Source organism: Callithrix jacchus, chromosome 15 (genome assembly GCF_049354715.1).
Source record: "Callithrix jacchus isolate 240 chromosome 15, calJac240_pri, whole genome shotgun sequence".
NCBI classification, from domain to species: Eukaryota; Metazoa; Chordata; class Mammalia; order Primates; family Cebidae; genus Callithrix; species Callithrix jacchus.
In genome coordinates, this window is record NC_133516.1 from 61791224 (window position 1) to 61812919 (window position 21696).

General features: G+C 40.7%; 1 protein-coding gene across 1 annotated transcript in view; it reads left to right on the top strand.

Moving 5' to 3' along the window:
* ITPR1 (inositol 1,4,5-trisphosphate receptor type 1) overlaps positions 1-21696 on the top strand; it is a 354215-nt gene that overhangs the window by 159257 nt on the left and 173262 nt on the right. The window contains exons 13-24 of the mRNA XM_054245889.2: positions 938-1092; positions 3807-3906; positions 4892-5052; positions 5891-6032; positions 7980-8138; positions 10234-10406; positions 12455-12574; positions 13518-13715; positions 16219-16470; positions 17269-17410; positions 18128-18308; positions 19646-19833. Of these exons, the coding sequence (XP_054101864.2) occupies positions 938-1092; positions 3807-3906; positions 4892-5052; positions 5891-6032; positions 7980-8138; positions 10234-10406; positions 12455-12574; positions 13518-13715; positions 16219-16470; positions 17269-17410; positions 18128-18308; positions 19646-19833 (1971 nt within the window). The remainder of the gene's footprint in view (positions 1-937; positions 1093-3806; positions 3907-4891; positions 5053-5890; positions 6033-7979; positions 8139-10233; positions 10407-12454; positions 12575-13517; positions 13716-16218; positions 16471-17268; positions 17411-18127; positions 18309-19645; positions 19834-21696) is intronic.

A 21696-nucleotide genomic window follows, 5' to 3' on the forward strand; every position in this document is an offset into this window, starting at 1 on the left:
TTTGGAGCCTAGAATGTGCTTTTCTAGTTTCTCAGGAAAGTTTTTGTCATTGTTCCTCAGCCTTCACTGTCAGAGATTTTCTTTGCTCTCAGCCAAATCCCTGATGTCGCAGGAGAGGCCCATCTTCCCTGATTTGTCATCAGCAGCCCTCTCAATTAATGATGGACATCTTTTTCAGGGCAATGCTGACTTCTCACATATTTCTTTTGGCTGCATTGGGGTTACTGCCTTCAAACACTTGGATTCGGGTTTATTTTGTTTTAGTTTTTCTCCTGGGGGGTCGCTGTATCATATTGTCAGTAGACAATTACCACTATAGATGAATACAACTACCCATAACCAAATCTGCAGGATGAATTTTCCCAAAATTCCCTCTCCCCCAGCTCCTGTGGATGGATGTACCTATGTAGAGTTTTTTATCGACTAGAGCACTGCTTCCACAGTCATCTATTAGGGTAACTCCACATTGTTAAAACATTTGTTTTGAGACAGAGTCTCACTCTGTCACCCAAGCTCCGGAGTGCAGTGGTGATAATCCTGCCTCAGCCTCCTGAGCAGCTGGGATTACAGGTGCCTGCCACTGCACCCAACTGACTTTTTTGTATTTTTATTAGAGATGGGGTTTCATCATCTTGGCCAGGCTGTTCTTGAACTCCTGACCTAGTGATCCACCCACCAAAGTGCTGGGATTACAGGCATGAGCCGCTGTGCCTGGTCGGAACACTTTTATTGCAACACGAAGAGGTTAGAGCTTAAATATCCTTGGCTGCATGGCCAGTTGTCATCTTTTAGGACTGCTCTGTAACTGTGGTCCTTTTCCTGCCAACTGCTGACATTCATGATCCTTTCTTCTCCGTTCCTGTGGATTGTGGAATAATTATAGAGAGTGAAGGGTTTGGTGTGCACAGTTCTTGATTTGAAGACTTTTCTTCCTCAGGTAGACCCTGATCAGGACGCCTCTCGAAGTAGGTTGCGAAATGCCCAAGAAAAGATGGTGTACTCCCTGGTCTCTGTGCCCGAAGGCAATGATATCTCCTCCATTTTTGAGCTAGACCCCACCACCCTCCGCGGAGGCGACAGCCTTGTACCAAGGTATTATTTTAAAATTGCTTATCCCAAAAGAATCAGGCCTGGTATAGGTGGCCTGACCAGGTTTCTTGGAATCCAAATCATTACTGCCTTTTCTTCTAGATTTTTATAAAGGATTTGGTGAAAGGTTTGAACTGGCTGTGTAATATGGCAACTGACTTTTTTTAATGGCTCATCACTGGTAAGTTCTCATTGGTTGAATGGGAAGTGCTATATTTAGGTAAACAAGCCGAAGCGTAAGCCCAAGTAGCTCAATTTTCCTAGTTCCCTCTACTCCCTTCCTCCTTCTCTGAACCTTGGAAGAGCTCTTGGTTTGGGTAAAGAGGAAGGGAGTAGAAGAAACTAGGCAATTGAATGGCAATTGAATAAACCATTGAAAACAAACTCTAGAAAATGAAATACCTGAAATTCACTGTGTGTGTAGTTTTTACAAGGATTGAGATGTTAGACCAGAAATCTTTATTTTATTAAATTTAACTTTTAGTCTTGTTGCCTAAGAATGTATTTTTTGAGGGGAAATAACTGGACTACAAATGGGAAAAAAGCTTACTCTTAACAACAGAATCAACACTATTAATAATAACGGCTGACACTTAGTGAGTGCTGACTGCATGCTAGGCATAAGGCTAGTGCTCTACTTGTGTTATATAATTTCGTATTTCACAAAAAACCCAGTGACATAGGTATTGCTATCACCCTTTCTTGTAGATGAAGAAACTGACGCTCAGAGAGTTTAAGCAACTTACCATAAGTCAGTGAGTCCCACAGCAGAACCCAAAATTTGTAATGTTTAAGACAGGGTTGTTTGGCAATTCTGACTCTTCAGTATGATGCTGGTTAGTGGAAATGTCACTGTCATTTATGTATTTCACATATGGCCTCTCGTGAAGTATTAGTTGTGTTTCAATCATTTAGAGGCAACTACTGGTAATATTTTGGTTTATATAGTTTTAGACAAGTCTCTGGTCACATGGAGATGATTGCATCATTTATTATAGATGATGGGATCATAAGCTATTTTGAACATTTTTTAACTAAATACTATATTTTGTATATATCTCCAAGCACATGATTATCAATTGTCATCATCTTAAATAATCGTTGTAATCAGGCTGGGCGTAATTGGCTCTCACCTGTAATCCCAGCACTTTGGGAGGCCCAAGCAGGCAGATCACTTGATTGAGTCCAGGTGTTTGAGACCAGCTGGACAGCATGGCAAAACTCCGACTCTACAAAAAATGCAAAAAAAAAAAATTAGCCAGGCGTGGTGGCACACACTTGTAGTCCCAGTTACTTGGAAGGCTGAGGTGGGAGGATCACCTAAGTCTGGGAGGCAGAGGTTGCGATGAGCTGAGGTCGCGCCACTGCACTCCAGCCTGGGTGACAGAGTGAGACCCTGTCTCCAAAGGAAAAAAAAATGCTGTAGTCAATTGTAATCATCTTCAAATACCTGTAGTATCACCTAGTTAATACTGTATTAACTGGTTCATTATTGGACTGTTCTATTCTGTAATGCCGTATTAATACAATATTATGTATGTATTAATATGTAATACATTAATATTACATTGCAACAATAAAATATATTAGAATTGTATCCTATTATATTAACTAGTCCATTATTGAGACATCAGATTGTTTACAGTTTGTATTATTATACATAATGCTTTGCTGAACATCTGTTTGCCTCATTTTGCACTGTGCCATCACCATTTAGGGAAAAATACGTGAAAATAGGATTGGTAGATGAAAGCATAGATAGATTTTATGTGTTCTACAAAGTGCTAGACTTCTTTTCAGAGTTTTACTTGATTACGCTGTCATCAGCAATACATAGGATTTACTTCTCTAAGCCCTTGTTGATACTGGGTTTTATCAGTCTTTAAGATCTTTGGACTATGATATGATAAAATGATATGTTGTTTTAACTTGTGTAACTCCTATACTAAGGAGGCTGAATCTATACTTCCATGTTTCTTGGCCATTTGTATTTCATTATTACCAGTTTGTGTCCTTGTCCCATTTTCACTTCCAATATTCATGTTTTTGTTAGTGATTTGTAACAGCTCTTTGTGTAGAGTAATAACCTTTTAATGTGACATGTTACTCTTTGATTTTCCCAGCCTATGGTGATTTTTCTTTTAACTTTGTTTATAATGGTTCTTTTTTTTTTTCTATATAGATGATATAAAATTTAAACTATGTAATGAGAGTTAGCTATCTTTTACTTTTAAAATTTAGGAATCTGACATGTTACATGATTCAAAAGGCTTTCCCTACTACGAGATTAGTAAATACTCATTTTTTTTTGCCAGAAATTTTATGATATCATTTATTGTTTCACTGATCCATATGAAAATTTCAATCATTGCTTTATTATTTATTGTGATAATCACTAATATATGCCCTGTAAGCACTTCTTGTTGCTCCGTCTCATGCTCCGTTTATGCGGAGACATTCATTCATGGAGTATGATCTTATACTTAGAAATATAGCATATAGCAGTAACCTTAGAGGCATTATGAATGATTTTCTATTGTAAATGAATCAGAATGTGGCTTGGTCCTGAACCATTTGCTCCGAAGTGTATATTGCCCAGTCTATGCAGTGAGAAACCACTTTGCTATTTCTATTTTGATAGAATATATTCTAGACTAGAGGCTACAGAGTAAACCTGAATATTTCCATCCTTAAAACCCTTCTTTTTTCCCCGTTAGGAACTCTTATGTTCGGCTCAGACACCTGTGTACTAATACCTGGGTTCACAGCACAAATATTCCTATTGACAAGGAGGAAGAAAAGCCCGTGATGCTGAAAGTAAGTTCTGGGACGGCTTGTCTCTTTTTGGTCTTGTGTTTCCTAATGAAAGGGCTGCTTTGAGGACAGGTCGGGGAGTATAGAGCTATGGAGTTTTGTTGCTTTGGCGAGAGTGTGGTCATGGCCGAACTTGAATGTGACAAAAGAATTCTCTCCAAGGGACCTGAGTGGGCAAACCCAGGGCTTTTGAAATAATTAGAACTTTTGATTTTATTCCATGGCCTCTACCCTAACAGTTGAACAATTATATGGATTTCAGCCACATTTCGTGACTATCTGAAGGATAATTTGGGCTAGGGAATGCTTGCTTGTGACTTGAGGAAAAACAAGTATCTAGTCAATTTCCCCCATCTCTAGTATTTATTTCTCTCTCTATTGCAGTATATGCTTTTATTTCATGAATGTTCTCTCAGCCCCTTTACTTTCTCTCCCTGCTCCTTCCCCGCTGTCTCTAGGCTTATAGAGTATAAATATATAGACATGGGGGTTTTCTTTTAAAAAATGGAAGGATACTCTCATTAACTTTTATTTTGTTGTGGCATTGGGGAAGGTTATTGGAGTTTTTTAATTTCTTTACTGAACGTTTTTACATTTATAGGAAAGTTGAAATAGTGGTACAGTGTCTATCCTTATAATGCTCCTCATTTAGATTCATTAATTACCATTTTCCATATTTGCTTTTTCACTGTGTATTTACAAACATCTTTAATTATGAAAATCTTACATGCTCCCTGTAACGAATGAAGTTAAAAATGAGAGTAGTGCTCCTTTCCTGCCTCACTGGTTCCCATAATACCAATTTCCAGAGATAACAACTGTTAACCATTTGGAGTACGTCCTTCCGGACTTTTTTTCTATGTCATTTTAACTGCAAGATAGCTCCAGTACCTTGGAATCAGCCAATGTCTCGTAAATGTAGTGTTTGGTTAAAGTCTTACTCTTCCCATCCAAGAGATTATTTCACAAGGACCACCTTGAATTTCAGATTGGCACCTCTCCTGTGAAGGAGGACAAGGAAGCGTTTGCCATAGTTCCAGTTTCTCCTGCTGAAGTTCGGGACCTTGACTTTGCCAATGATGCCAGCAAGGTGCTGGGCTCCATTGCTGGGAAGCTGGAGAAGGGCACCATCACCCAGAATGAAAGGAGGTGAGCACTGCCATGTGCCCAGCATAGCCATTCTCCCCTACTGAGAGTTTCTGACATCCATGGTGACTCTGAACAGCTGAACATGGAGTAGCAGGCCTTGGCATTTATGGGTGTCTTCAATTTGTAACTTTTGAGAAATAGTACTTTTGCATTCATTTTTTGAGTCTAAAGTTATGAAGACTGGGCATGGTGGCCCACGCCTGTAATCCCATTACTTCTGGAGGCTGAGCTGGGTAGATTACTTGAGGTCAGGAGTTTGAGACTAGGCTGTCCAATGTGGTGAAACCCCATCTCTACTAAAAATACAAAAATTAGCCAGGCTTGGTGGTGGGTGCCTGTAATCTCAACACCTCGGGAAGCTGAGGCAGAAGAATCGTTTAAACCCAGGAGGTGGAGGTTATAGTGAGCCAAGATCATACCACTGCACTTGGTCCTGGGTGACAAAGTAAGACTCCATCTCCAAAAATAATAATGAAGGTATAAAGATCCCTCCCTCCCTTCTTCACTCCACCCCATCTCTCCCGCTTTCCCTCTCTCCCTCTCTCTGTCTCTCTCTGTCCCCTTCCCTCTTTTTTTCTGTCTCTAAGTTGGTCTCTAGAACCACATTACTAAATGTCAGGGGATGAGGTTACTCTGAGATAAAATTTGATCATCCTTTCAATGATGTGTTTTCTTTCACTTTCTTTGGTACTTGGCCTTGGTTGTCAGTTTTAAAGAAATTGGAGAGTGGGTCTGTCCCGGTGTAACTGGCTCATTTATCCAGAAGGCTTCCAAGGTGAAGCCTCCAGCCTGCTGAATGCTGAGCACATCTATTGCTAATAGCTTCTTTCCTCTTAAGGTCTGTAACCAAGCTGCTGGAAGACTTGGTTTACTTTGTCACTGGAGGAACTAATTCTGGTCAAGATGTTCTTGAAGTTGTCTTCTCCAAGCCCAACAGAGAACGGCAGAAACTGATGAGAGAACAAAATATTCTCAAGCAGGTTGGTGATATGTGGCATACTAGGGATTTGGCTTTATGAGCAATTAATGGGATGGCCAGGAGCGGTGACTCATGCCTGTGATTCCAGTACTTTGGGAAGCTGAAGCAGGAGGATCCACTTGAGCCCAGGAGATGGAGGTAGAGGTCAGCTGAGAACGCACCACTGCATTCTCTAGCCTGGGCAACAGAGACAGAACCTGTCTCAAAATAAATAAATAAATAAATAGGAAAAATATAAATCAGTGGGATCATTGAGGGATGCTGGTGATTCCCACCTTGAAGGCTTGATGCACTGATTTTTCATTAGACTATTTTATAGAGCAGTTTTTGGTTCTCAGCAAGATTGTGCAAAAAGTCCAGAGAGTTCCCATATCCCCTCTTCCCCTCACATACTTGGCCTCCCCACTGTCAACATCCTACATCACAGTGGGACATTTGTTACAATTTGATGAATCAACATTGATACATCATTATCACCTGAAGTCTGTAGTTTACATTAGGGTTCTCTCTTGGTGTTTGATTTTCTTTCAGTTTTGATAAATGTGTGATGCCTTTCAGCCACCATTATAATATCATACAGAATAGTTTCACTGTCCTGAAATCATCTGTGCTCCCCCATTCACCTGTCCTTCCTGCTAACCCTTCACAACCATGAATGTTTTTACTGCCTCCATGATTTTCCCTTTACAGAATGTGACAGGGTTACAATCATACAGTATGTACCTTTTCAGAGGGGCAGATTTCTCTTAGTGATGTGCATCTAGGATTCTTCAGTGTCTGTTCATGGCTTGTTAGCTCAGTTCAACTGATTTTTACTGTACTTTTACCATTGGATATCAATCATATGAGAGTTTACCTGTTAGGAACCTCAAGAAACATTCAGTTGACAACTTTATTTTTCTCAAAAAAATGTAAAGTGCAATGTGACCTTAAGGTTATTTCAACATTTGGGAGATTTGGCATATTCTATAAACTCAGAAGGCCTGTATAGGCTCTTATAGAGCGTCCTGTAAGTCACCACAAAATCTTTCCTTAAAGGATGAGTAGTGGTTGACAGGAAATACGTAGATGATATTGTTACATGTAAATGTAAATAAACAAGAATACAGACAAATTAGAGGCAGTAAAGTGACAAATCCAGAGTAGATTAAATGCACAGAGATGCACACCATGTCTTTCTGTAACCCAGCTGGAGGTTAGCCCACAAGCTTGCCATGGGAATTCCTCACCACCAAAGCTAAAAGAGAAACATATTAGTTATAAGTCCCACTGTTCTCCATGGATCATGGGATTTGAGATTGTTTTTTCATGTTGGTCTATGATAGGCAGAATTTGTTAACAATCCATCATGTTTCAACAAGAATTTCCAGTCCAACAGTAAATGTCCAGCTGTTGTTTCATGTGATGATTCTCATTTTAGACCTTTGGCTTAATGCCCATGCTCATTTGTACAGTAGTGATTCCTGAGAGGCAAAAATAACTGATTCACTGGCAGGATTCTTCATTGATTACCTGTGCTGGCACTAGTGTGACTTAAAATTACCCACTTTCATCCTGACTACACCTTTGTGATATACATATTGTTCTTTCCATTTTGCTGGTAAGAAAGTGGAGGTTTACTTTGAGTGTGATTGTGCTGCTAGTAAGTAGTGAAGGTACGTGTTTCCACCTAGAACCTGCTGATTGCATTTTCTCTGTTCTTAACTGCTTTGCTCTAAACACTGTGCTGTTAGGTGTATGAGGACCCGTCAAATCCAGGTGGACTAAAGTCATCAAGTCCCCCATCTCAGTTGATGGACTGAATGCAGTGTCCAGGTTATGGATTTGTTTGAAGAGAGAAACTTTCTGGTGTAATCCAGCTACCCTTGAGCTTGCGTTACTTCCAGACAGAGGGTTAGCATTGGAGCCCGAAGTGATGGTCATTTTTGCTTTTTGTTTTCACAAACAGATCTTCAAGTTGTTACAAGCCCCATTCACAGACTGCGGTGATGGCCCAATGCTTCGGCTAGAGGAGCTCGGGGACCAGCGGCACGCTCCTTTCAGACACATCTGCCGGCTCTGCTACAGGGTGCTGAGACACTCGCAGCAAGACTACAGGAAGAACCAGGTTGGGGTTAAGCATTGATGGTCGGTTTCCTCCCTGAAGTTTATGTACTTTCCTCATGAGTTTTTAGTGTCATTTATCTATTTGTAGAATGGATAGAGAATAGTTCAGTGTTAAGCGTGCTCTTGGGCAGGAAACACAGATTGTTTGCAAGCCCAGGAAGAATATTATTACAGAATCATTAAGAAATGTACTGGAGAATTCTCTTCTGCAGACAGCTTTCTGTGAGATTTCTGGTTTTAGAGTTGGTTTTACATTTATAGAATTTTTTATGGCATATTCCCTTAGGGCTTAGGGGTGAAATGATGCCATGTATTTATATTAAAGATACAGCGGACTCTTTTCTTCTTGACACCTTGAAAATCCTCCATCTCTTTCTAGAAATATGATTTTTATTTTGTTTTTGGCTCATGTTTTATGGCATTCTAAGTCATCTTTTATAGATATACTTTATACATAGTTATATTTTACATAGTATATGTGTATTTATATATATATATATATATATATATACACACACACACAAAGACAATGTATAGTCTTCTATGAAATAAATGTTCTAACCTCTTTGTGGTCTTTAAACAACCTTGATATTCTAAGGGAACCTGAACTGTATTGCTACATCATTAGTTCTTAACTGGGGATAATTTTTTCCTTCAAAGAATATTTGGCAATATGTGGAGACTCTTTTGAGTTTTACAACTTGGTGGTGCTACTGGCATCTGGTGAGGGGAGGCCAGGGATGCGCTCAAACCCCCAGCGGTGCCCAGGACATCCCCCCACAACAAAGAGTTATCCTGCCTAAAATGTCAGTAGTGCTGAGGTTTAGAAAATTTGCACCACGTGAAGTACCATAGGCATACAAAATGATGTTTATTATAACCTTGACTCTTACTATTATATGTGAGCTAGCTCTGCCTTTTCGTGTAAAAGGCTTTTGTCTTTAAGGTTTTGAATGCCACCGTATCTGGACTTTCAGACTTTTTTCTTTTTAGTTAAAGGTTTTTGTTGTGTCATCATAAAGATAGTGTTGATCTTGAATAATGCGTTTTTTGAAGTGTAACAAGCTGTGATTGTTTTAAATCCTCTTTCAGTGCCCTGATCTTAATCCAATAGCCAGAGAGATTTTATTTTGTCCCTCTCGCCCATCTTCAGATGAGGATACATCTGGGTCTGTGGGGTGTGTCAAGGCACTTCACTTGTACATGAGGAAGCAAAGTTTTCTGTCTTGGAATTGCTGGATTAGGCATCTTTGCTCAGGTGTTTGTGAGTTCCTGCCAGTTGGCAGATGATGAGTTCCTAAACAATGCATCCTTATAGAGTATAGGCTGAAAGACTTAGCCTGCTTTCATTATATTAATCCTAAATAGTTTCCAGGATTTAGGAATTAATGGGAAAAAAATTAAGCAAGTTTCAAGGGCCACTTGAGCTTTGAGTAAGCAGTCTGTCTTGGCCAGGGAAGTATCTTTGAATAGAAACAAACAGGTGTTTGTAAGAGATTTCCTTGAGTTTACAAATATTTCTGTGGAATATGTTACCTGATCCCAAAAGAGAAACCAGAGGTGTACTCCTGAGTTCCATGCATATGATGGATTTTCCTAGGTATTCTTGACCTTCTTATGCTACCCATTGACTTTAAAAAAGTATTTTTACCCCAGTTAAAGGAAACATTTATGGGGTAACATTGTTCCAGATATCCAGGTAGGCTTTGTCTGTGTTTATTTAGCAGCGTGGATGAATGGGGGCACAATGAAGTCCTCTTGAATTAAGAATACATTCAGAAGTGAAAACCAGCTTATGACCTTTTTGAAAAATAAATCACTAGATTAAAATTTATACTTCATACTTAATAAAATATCCACATGTAAATACAGGCTATTTTGCTTAATTATATTTGTGTGGCAAGCTTAGTAAAATAAAGGATGTGAAGGAGTTTGCAGCTGTTGCCCTATGTTAGAAAGTTGTAGATTCCCTTATGCTGTAATTTCTCTTATAAGCAGTAGTTCTTATCAGGAAATGTTGTTGCTTTCCTTTTTTTAAACTTTACCATATTGTCATTTACCCTTTCTGCTGACCTCTCTTTTCTCTCCCTATAAAGGAGTATATAGCCAAGCAGTTTGGCTTCATGCAGAAGCAGATTGGCTATGATGTGCTGGCCGAAGACACTATTACTGCCCTGCTCCACAATAATCGGAAACTCCTAGAGAAACACATTACGGCTGCAGAGATTGACACATTTGTCAGCCTGGTGCGAAAGAACAGGGAGCCCAGGTGAGGCAGGAATGCGGTCAATGGGGCGTGGTGTCTTAAGATATAGGGACTTAGCTGGTACTTTTTACTATGCTTCCTTGGGCTACTAGTGACAAGTTTTGATTAGCTAGGTCTCAAGAGGCTACTACTTTGATGAGTAGTGGCAAGAACTACTTTGATGAGTAGTGGCAAGAACGTAGTGTTAAAATGAGACCTGGGGGTTGCATCCTAGTTCCAGTGTGTACCACCTTGGTGAGCTTGGCTTTTTTCCTGAACTTTAATTTCCTCATCTGCTAAATGGGTAGTTATGAAAATTAAATGACAATAAATGCATGCGATGTGGATGGCACTTAGTAGATGCGCAGTAAATGACAATTGTTGGCCACTCATTCACTTTTTAAAAAATGTTAATTAAAATTTTTAATTTTTGTGGGTATGTAGTAGGTATATATATTTATGGGGTATATGAGATGTTTTGATATAGGCATGCATGTGTAATAATCACCTTGTGGAGAATGGGGTGTCCATCCCCTCAAACATTGATTCTTTGTGTTACAAATAATCCAGTTCTATTCTTTTAGTTATTTTAAAATGCACAATTATTGACTGTAGTTACCCGGTTTACAGTCAAACAGTAGGTCTTATTCATTCTTTCTATTTTTTTTGTACCCATCAGCCATCCCCACCTCCTCCCTGCCCTCCCACTGTCCTTTCCAGCATCTGGTAACCATCCTTCTACTCTATGTTCTTGAGTTCAATTGTTTTGATTTTTAGATCCCACAAATAAGTGAGAATGTAGGATGTTTGTCTTTCTGTGCTTGGCTTATTTCACTTAGCATAACGACCTCTAGTTCCAGCCATGTTGTTGCAAATGACTGGATCTCACTTTTTCATTTACTTTTTTTTTTTTTTTTTTTTTGAGATGGAGTCTCACTCTGTTGCCCTGGCTGGAGTGCAGTGGCATGATCTCAGCTCACTGCAACCTCTGCCTCCTGGGTTCAAGCAATTCTCCTGCCTCACCTTCCTGAGTAGCTGGGACTGCAGGTGTATGCCACCACACCTGGGGAATTTTTGTATTTTTAGTAAATACAGGGTTTCACCATATTGGCCAGGTTGTGCTTGAACTCCTGACCTCATTATACTCCCACCTTGGCCTCCCAAAGTGCTTGGATTACAGGCATGAGCCACCAGCCCAGCCTCATTCACGTTTTAGCACCTCTTGGTTATCAGTTAAACACTCCCCGCCTCATTACAATCAGTAAGAGTCTTGCAAGTTCAGTTGTTGGTTGAGCATTTTTATTATAGATTAGTGAATTATATTGATTGTATCTCATTCACACAGATCTGCCCCTCTTCCTTACGCCCTCCTCCCATTTCCTTCCCCTTCTCTTATCCTTCTAATTAAGACCCACATTTTCAGTTGAAGTGGGAAGCAATTGACAGTGTGGGTCTCACAGATGATCACAATGGAGTGCGGACACAGTTGCTGTAAAAACACCTACTACCATCCATGAAAATAACCCGCATTTTCTGGAGTCTGCTCACAGGCCAGGTAGTGAGCAAAGGAAGCACTTTTCATGAATTATCTCATTTAATCCTCGGGACACCCCTCAGAAGTGACACATTATCCTTTTCTGTAGATGAGCACAGTGAAATTAAGTAATTTCTCCAAATAACACTTCATATCAGAACTCCGCTAATAAGATCCTAACTGGGCTTCCAACAATGGTAGCCAACATTGGGGCACTGCCTGTCACCACTGTGGTTCCCCTGTGTCTCCAACACCCCTTCCATGTCAGCTTCTTTCTTGTCTTGTTCCTTCTTCTCATCTTTGCCTCATCACCTCTTCCTTGATCACAGCACTACTGTCTTTCCTCGTTGCTTTCTCTTCTTTCTTTCTGACATGTGGGTTTCTAGGGCTGCCATAAACACTGACATGGAGACCTAGAATGCTGCTGACTTGTCTTGGTAAAGGTGTGTTGGACCTGTGCACTTAAGGAAGAGTTGGGCTCCAAGAGCCTAACCTCTGCTCTGTCTACAGAAGATGTTTTGTGTCTGTTTCTGGATAGATTCTTAGATTACCTCTCCGACCTCTGTGTCTCCATGAACAAATCGATTCCAGTGACCCAGGAACTGATATGTAAAGCTGTGCTGAATCCCACCAACGCTGACATCCTGATTGAGACCAAGTGAGTGGGGAGCTGGGGTGTAGATGGAAAACCTGTGGTTCAGTCAGTTTTGGCGCTCATGAGGAATAAAACCCGGCCGTCATTTTCTGAGTTGATCTAAAGTCAGTGTGGCTGGCATTCAATCTTCCTATTGGAAAAGTCTTGGTGGGAGAATTACTGAATTTGATTTTGGGTGGCCTCCTCTGCACAGTGGTGCCACTTACTTGGCATACAAGTTTAAAAGTCATGTAAACTCACCAAGGGGCATTTTACACAGTTACATTCAAGAGTTTAAAACTCTTTGTAAGTATGATCATCAATTTAAAATCTCAAATGACATAATTAATATTCACTGTTAAGATTAAGTCAGTGTTGGGAGGAGTTTTAAATTACTGTTCAGAAAGTGTTTATTGGTCTGCAGAATTTTTGTTAACAGTAGTAATTCATTTTTGGCAAAGGAACAGTTTTCCCTGACAAGTACAGTGTCAGTAATATGGACAGTATTATTTTTAAAAAAACTAAATTATGTCCTGAGCTGGTGGTACTTCTTTGATTCTCCTTATAACTCAGTTTTGGGCTTCGGTGAATGCAGGGTTTCTCAGTTCAGGTGCTTTTACATTTTGGGCTGGGTAATTCTTTGTTTTGGGGCTGTCCCAGGTACGGTAAAATGTTTAGCAGCATCCCTGGCCCCTACTCACTGAGATGCCTCTAGCACCTCTCCATTTCAGTAGTGACAACCAAAATCCTGTCCAGAGACATTGCCTAACGTCCACAGGGGGCAGCAGCACTGGAGTGGAGCACTGGGGTACAGTGTATGAAGACATTAATGTCAGGCCCTCTACGGCTCTGCCCCTGGGGAAAATATAAAACAAAAAGTGGCTCTCCATATGTCTTTATGCTGAAAGTGAAGCTGGATCTCAACGTATTAAAATAGTAACTTTTCCCTTCTCCTGTTGTTTTCTAGGTTGGTTCTTTCTCGTTTTGAATTTGAAGGTGTTTCTTCCACTGGAGAGAATGCTCTGGAGGCAGGAGAAGATGAGGAAGAGGTGTGGCTGTTTTGGAGGGACAGCAACAAAGAGATTCGCAGCAAGAGTGTGAGGGAGTTGGCGCAGGATGCTAAAGAAGGCCAGAAGGAGGACCGGGACGTTCTCAGCTACTACAGGTGTGTGGGACATCAGTGCAGCTCGGATTGGGGTGCCCTGAAACAGGGACACTTAGGAATTTGTTGTTCATTTGTTGTTTACTTCAAGGAATCACAAGGTATCATCTTGTGATGATACAAGGTAAGATTGTCTAGGTAAAAGCCAGAAGTGTATTTTAGGAGTTTAGAGTGTAAGATTTCAGTCAATTGGCATCTGCATGTGGCTGGGTCCCAAAAAGGATGAGTGCTCGCATCAGCCCCTGGTGACAGTTTGTCCTTAAGCAGCATGGCCCGTAGATATGGCGGTAGGTAGGTAAGAGGCTGGCTGTGGGGTCAATTCCTGACCTCTCCACTTAGTAGGTTTTTGACGTTGGTCAAGTTTGATTTTATGCTCTAATTTCTTTATCAGCAAAATAAAGGTGATAGTGCCAATCTCACCAAATGTTTATAGAGAGAGCCAGTAGGTGTGTGTGTGTACGTACATATACCTACATATTCATCCACATATTTGTTTATGTCTACACAAATAAATGATAAAAGTCATATGCTTACGCTAATACTTCCAGTTTCATTCCAACACCATAGAGTTTATTCTAGCCTTCATCTTTTCCGTTTAATGACTCCCTCCAGCTGCCATGATTCCCATGTTTGCCTGTCTGCCCGTTCCCCTGTGTGTCACCAGTCTCACTGCTGCCGGCCACCTCCTCAGTCCCCAGTGTTTCCTTGGCTCCTGCTCTAAGACCTGCCAGCCGTGCCACCTGAAGGGAAGGGAAGGGGAAGAAAGAAGGGAAGCAAACCAATAAATACTTTAGAAAAAAAGGAAAGGGAAGATCAAAGCTTTTGTTATTTTTAACAAAATAAATAAAACTTTGCAGATAAAATGCCTTTTCTTGCCTCCTGTGTTCTGTTCTTTCATTCATGTGTGATGTGTGCATCCTGTCTACATTCTCTGTGTACTACACTTGTGCGCATCTATACATCATATATAGTATTTAAACTGTACTTAAAATGTTATATAAATGGTACTTTACTCCAAATATCGTTATACAACTAGCCTTATTTATTCAGTATGGGACTGAAGCATATCTGTGTTAATAGAGGTTGATCCATTTCTTTAATTGGGGCTGCTAAATGATATTCTGTTTTATTGATTTATCACATTTTCCATCACTGTTTGGTATTTGATCACATGCCACAGTTCTTCATGTCAAGAAACTTCTTCATTCAAATTTTTCTGAGTATATGTATGAGTTTCCATTCCACACTGGGAGTTGGGCTTGGAGAATATTCACATTTTAAGCTTTACTAAGCAGTTGTAAAGTGGATGTTTCAGTGTACACTCCCACCAGTTGTAGATGACAACTTTTGTTTCTTCATACCTTCGCTAACCTTGAATACCGTGATGCTTTTTAATTTTTGGTAATTTTATGAGTGTGAAATAGAATCATGTCTAAACCTGCATTTCCCTGATGTCCACTGAAGCTGAGAGTATCTTCAAATCATGGGTATTAGAAATACATGGGGTTTTTATTTTTTAAGACAGACAGACACTTTGTCACCCAGGCTGGAGTGCAGTGGCTTAATTTCTGCTCATTGCAACCTCCATCTCCCAGGTTCAAGCAATGCTCCTGCCTCAGCCTCCTGAGTAGCTAGGATTGCAGGGATACACCATCACACCCAGCTACTTTTTGTATTTTTAGTAGAGACAGGGTTTCACCATGTTGGTCAGGCTGATGTCGAACTCTTGACCTCATGATCTGCCCACCTCGGCCTCCCAAAGTGCTGGATTACAGGCATGAGCCACTGCACTCGGCCAAGGTTTTAAATTCAGCAGGCAGAGTCTGTTAGTTTGAAAGCCTGTCACTTTGTTGTTATTTCACATTTCAAGTATGTTTACTCCTTTAATGTTTCTTGAATCTTCTCCCAAGTGAATGAAAGAGTGCCTTAATTGGTCAGATTCTAGTTAACCACATTCACTTACAATTGAATGAAGATGAAAAGTGAGGAGTCCCCTACTTTTGTACATGAAATATTTTTTTTTAACATGTGTAGGAATTAGAGTGACTTACATGATATAAAATCTTTAAAATGTTACCAGATTTCTAATTAGGCTTAATATATGTGATATCTTTAACATTTCCTATATGGTCTTACTGTATAAAGCACAGCTGGAGGAAGAGAAATAGATAACTATCTTAGGGCTTACCATTCCCCCCATTTATTTTACAAAATAAATAAGGACCTAACGGAATAAGGTCATCAAACAATTGCTCCAACACAGCTGGGCAGACACATGTTCCTGTTGGCTATCAGCCCACACTCTGTTGCACAGCTTGAACCGTTCTTTTATCTGCTTGGTACCACAGCCAAAATCCTGGTGTACAAGAGCAATATAGGGGTGTCGATGTATGAGTTTAGTTGGCCAAATGTCACTCCCATGAAAGTCAGGGCTGCCTGGACGACCCTGCATTCATCCCGAATGATTTCTGGAGCATGAGCTGTGTACAACTGTTCTTTCCTCTAGATATCAGCTGAACCTCTTTGCGAGAATGTGTCTGGACCGCCAATACCTGGCCATCAACGAAATCTCAGGCCAGCTGGATGTCGATCTCATTCTCCGCTGCATGTCTGATGAGAACCTGCCCTACGACCTCAGGGCGTCCTTCTGCCGCCTCATGCTTCACATGCACGTGGACCGAGATCCCCAGGAACAAGTCACTCCTGTGAAATATGCCCGCCTCTGGTCAGAGATTCCTTCAGAGATCGCCATTGACGAGTGAGCCTGGCACCCAAAAACCTTGGTTTACATTGTTCTGTGCAGCAGTAGATAACCCCACATGGTCTCGTGAAGTCATAGAAGAAAGATTAAATGTTGTTATTTTTCTTTTTTCTTTTTGAGACAGAGTCTCGCTCTGTTGCCACGCACCAGGCTGGGGTGCAGTGGCGCGATCTCGGCTCACTGCAACCTCTACCTCCTGGGTTCAAGCAATTTTCCTGCCTCAGTCTCCTGAGTAGCTGGGACTACAGTCATGTGCCATCATGCCCAGCTAATTTTTGTATTTTTAGTAGAGACGAGGTTTCACCATGTTGGCCAGGGTGGTCTCAATCTCTTGACCTTGTGATCCGCCCACCTCAGCCTCCCAAAGTGCTGGGATTACAGGCGTGAGCCACCGTGCCTGGCTGATATTTTTCTTTAAGCTTAAAATAATATTAGTGAATGGCAAATTTTTTTCCCTCAGAAATGTAAACGATGGCATGATTAAGTTTTTTATATCTCATTTATCTCCTCTTTCATTCTGTAAATATTTAAGTGTATACTATGTGCCAAGCTCAAAAAATACATCAGTGAACAAACTAGAAAGCAATCTGTGTGCTATTGGGGGAAGAAAGACAATAGGCAAGATAAATGACTCAAATATATAGTTGGTGATATGTGCTAAGGAGGAAAGAAATGAATTAGGGTCAAGGGATACAAAGGGTTAGGGGATGTTGACTTTGGAAGCTGAGTGACCCAGGAAGATCTCACTGGGAGTAACTTGAAATTTTGTTTACTTTCTTTCTCCTTTCTTTTCAGCTATGATAGTAGTGGAGCTTCCAAAGATGAAATTAAGGAGAGATTTGCTCAGACCATGGAGTTTGTGGAGGAGTATTTAAGAGATGTGGTTTGTCAGAGGTTCCCTTTCTCTGATAAGGAGAAAAATAAGCTTACGTTTGAGGTAACTCATGATAAAATGATCTGTGTGTATTACCTGCCTCTCATTGGTCATTCTTCTATGGGGCAAATAGAAAATATTTGATTAGGTCGTGATTTTTATCATGATGCTCTAGTTTTGTAATGGAAAGGAATTCAGCTTGGTTTTGTTCCAGAATAAAATAAAATGGATACCAATCACGTGACTTAATAGTAGTTATGTTCTTAAAATAAATAGGCAAGGTGAACTGAACTACATAAAATGATAGAACATCATTTCGTATTAAAAATGACGAGAGAGACACTGTGCTTGGGATCTGCCAAAGATTAATTGTTCGAAGAACATAAATTCTTGTTACTTCTGAGTTAACAACGTTTTTGAGACTGCTTTTGCCTTTTAAGAGTGGTATTTCTGAGGATTGCAGTGTTGTTGTCGGTGTCCTTGCTGGGAATAACTCTGCTTGCCTGGTATTAATATTATTCTTGGGAAGCTGTGCAGAGCAAATTATGAAGTCTTTTTTTTTTTTTTAATTAGCAGATCGGTAGCTTTCCATTTCTTATTTTTCCTCCTTATGAAACACAGTGAAATTTTATCAGAAAGTGCAAGCAAAATACATGCCTTCTCTTACCGTAAGGAAGGTCCAAGTCTGTAATTTCTAAACTGGTCAACATCAAATGGAACTGAAGGGGATGCAGTTTATGTAACACCATCTTCTTTTTTTTTTTTTTTTTAATACAATAGGTTGTAAATTTAGCTAGGAATCTCATATACTTTGGTTTCTACAACTTCTCTGACCTTCTACGATTAACTAAGATCCTTCTGGCCATATTGGATTGTGTACATGTGACTACAATCTTCCCCATTAGCAAGATGGCGAAAGGAGAAGAGAATAAAGGTAACAATGATGTGGAGAAGCTGAAGAGTGAGTATCTGAGGGAGCCCATACATCTGAGAGATGCCCTCCCAGCCTTTCCTTTTACGCTCATGTCATACCCCATGTGTGATGCTGTGTCCTTTCTTTGTTCATTCCTTCCCATCTTTTCATCATGAACATTTTCAAATACTGTGTAAAGAAAAGCTGAAAGAACAGGGTGATAGAGTCCCATGTATCCATGACTTTGAGTCAACGATTATTCACATTTTGCTGTCTTTGCTTTGTATTTATGTATGAGTTGTGTGTGTATTTTGTTGAACAATTTGAAAGTTACCTAACATTTTGAATGTTTATATACAAATATATGGCTTGTCATTGTTCTTGACATTCATGAGGCCCTGGATAATAATATTTGTTTAGGATGTAAGAAAATCCAAGCTTGTATATTGATAGCTATTTCCAGTTTGTGAGTAGGACAATCTGCCTTTGCATGTTTATTTCTCCCATTGTTTTAGGGTCAGAGTAGGCAGATATTTGGTATCATGTATCAATTGTTGTTAACTGGTCTTCTGCAGCTAGAACAGGAAAAAATATATGGACTTATCTCTATTTGCTAGGTCTTGTGCTGAGTAACATTGCATACATTATGCCATTTAGTTCTTTTGTTGAGCTCCTTTATTTCCATTTTGTAAATGAGGAAACGGAGCTTCAGAGGTAATAGATGCACCTATGATCAAGCAGCATCAGGATTTGTGCCTTGTTAACTTTTATATACCTAGTTCTGTGCTCATAACAAGCACATAGTTTGTGATAAGTAAAATTTGGGCAGGGCACAGTGATACGTACCTGTAATGGGAGGCTTAAGCAGGATTGCTTGAGGCCAGGGGTTTGAGACCAGCCTGGGCAATATAGCAAGAACCTATCCCTACCAAAAAAAAAAAAAAATTAGCTGGGTGTAGTGGTGTATGCCTGTAGTCCTAGCTACTTGAAAGGTTGAGGCAGGAAGCTTGCTCGAGCCCAGAAGTTTGAGGCTGCAGTGCACCATCATTGTGTCACTACACTCTAGCCTGGGTGATAGAGCAAGATCCTGCCTCTAAAGAAAATTTTAAAAAATAAAGTAAAAATTGATGGGTGAGTTAATACACAGAAATGCCCCTCTGGGGATTTTGAAGCCCATGATCTTTTATTGCTCCCAGAAGCCCAGATTTTTTATGTGTATTTACCTTTCCAGGTTCCCAGGGCCCTGAGATTATGTTGGAATAGGGATGTGTTAAATAATTTGTCTTAAAGAGCCCCTGCCCCTGCCCCTGCCCCTGCCCCTTGACAGATGCCTCTGAGTGTTTTCTAGATATGTTGTGACCGTGGTCTGTCCTGACCTTTCCTAGGCAGTAACGTGATGAGGTCTATTCATGGTGTGGGAGAGCTGATGACCCAGGTGGTGCTCCGGGGAGGAGGCTTTTTGCCCATGACTCCCATGGCTGCTGCCCCTGAAGGCAATGTGAAGCAGGCAGAGCCTGAGAAGGAGGACATTATGGTCATGGACACCAAGCTGAAGATCATTGAGATCCTCCAGGTATCCCTCAGCTGGAGCTGGGGCAGGGAGGGTATGTCACAGGAGCACCATTCAGATCCAGTCTCTCTGTTCTGATGGAGCCCAAGGCTTTCTGGGAAGAAAATGGGGGCAAATTCTTAGCTCATCCCTCCATGCCATTCGTAAGCTGGCTCCTCTTAATCCCTTTACTGCTATCTCCTACCCTCCCAACATGGCCTTGTCCCTCCAGCCATGCAATGATGGCTGTTATTATCTTAGCTCTCCATGATCATTGGCCTCCATGCCAACCCTCTGCATAGAATTCACTTACCTGTGCGTCTCCATGTAACTGCATCCCTGCTTATTGATCATAACTTGGTTCAAGGTTCTATCAACTTTCCAAAGCCTCCCTCCCTTCTTCCCTTTTCCATTCAGTCAACAAATATTTATTGAGACCAACTCTGGGCCAAGTTGCCAAGTCCCCTTAAGCACTGGGGGGATCCAGCAATGAACAAAATAGATGAAATTCCTGCTTCTCTAGAACTTACATTTTGATAGAGGGCATGGGCATGTATATTAAGAATAAGTTCTAAGATGTTAAAATATAAAGGTGAGTCAGGATGGTTTGGAGACACTGGGGACAGGGGGCTTGGGATATTGTGTTTGATAAGGTTTTCAGAGAAGGCCTCTTCGTACAGTGACATGATCACACACCTGAGTGAAGTGAGGAGCTAGCCATGTGGTTATCTAGGAAAACAGTACCTAAGGCAGAGGGAACAGCAAATGCAAAGACTCCATGGTGAGGAGGGCACGTTTGGGAGCAGGTGGGGTTCTAGAGGGAATGGGAGCAGATGAAGCCAGAGAGTAAACATATGTAACTCCTTGGACAGATTGCCTGTAAAGATGCACAGAGAAGTGAGGACATGGGCAGAGAGTGATTGTTGGTAACCAGAAGGTTTTTGTTGTAATATTTTTTTAAGTGAGTAGATTATAACAAGCTTGTATGGTGAACAGGAGTGATCATACAGGGAGAGCTTGTTGCTGTATGGGCAGAGAATAGTTGTAAGAGCAAAGTCCTTATGTAGGCAAGTGGGGGTGGGATCCAGTATATAGGGAAGGCTTAGTCCTAGGCATGAAACCCTCCCAAGCCTCTCTACAGCTTTGTTTGAACCCCCCAACAACCCATGCCTTCCTCTTTCTGTGCTGTGTGGGTAACTTGTATTCATCAACAAAATTATCTGCTCCTTAATGGAAAGAATCATGTTAGCAGCTTCCTGTTTGATCCCATGTTGCCTGATCTTAACCCCAGCAGATGTAGTAGAAATTTATAAATGTTTAAGACTTGCGGATGCTTTTTTAGTCTGAAATCACATTTTACCAATGCTTTGAAAGTATCAGTAGGTTGTCTCAAAGTCGTGTAATTAGGACAATAAAGACAGCTTCAGTAAAGGAGAAACCTTACTGAATTTATGCCTGACCAACAGTAGAGAAAGATTCATTTTTTTTCAAATTATATTTTTAAATAAAATTTATTTTTAATTTTTTCAGTATTCTTGTGTTGAGGTAAAATATACATATGAAATTTGCAGGCCGTGGCACCTGTGTTCCAAGGTGGTGTTGTGGACATTTATCAGAAATGACATGCTGCAAAACCTGGTCACATCTTTTTTTTTTTTTGAGATGGAGTTTCGCTCTTGTTACCCGGGCTGGAGTGCAATGGCGCGATCTCAGCTCACCACAACCTCTGCCTCCTGGGTTCAGGCAATTCTCCTGCCTCAGCCTCCTGAGTAGCTGGGATTAGAGGCACGCGCCACCATGCCCAGCTAATTTTTTGTATTTTTAGTACCTGGTCACATCTTAAGGTCCGTTCACTGTGGCGACCTGACAAGGATTGGTCAGTCAAGT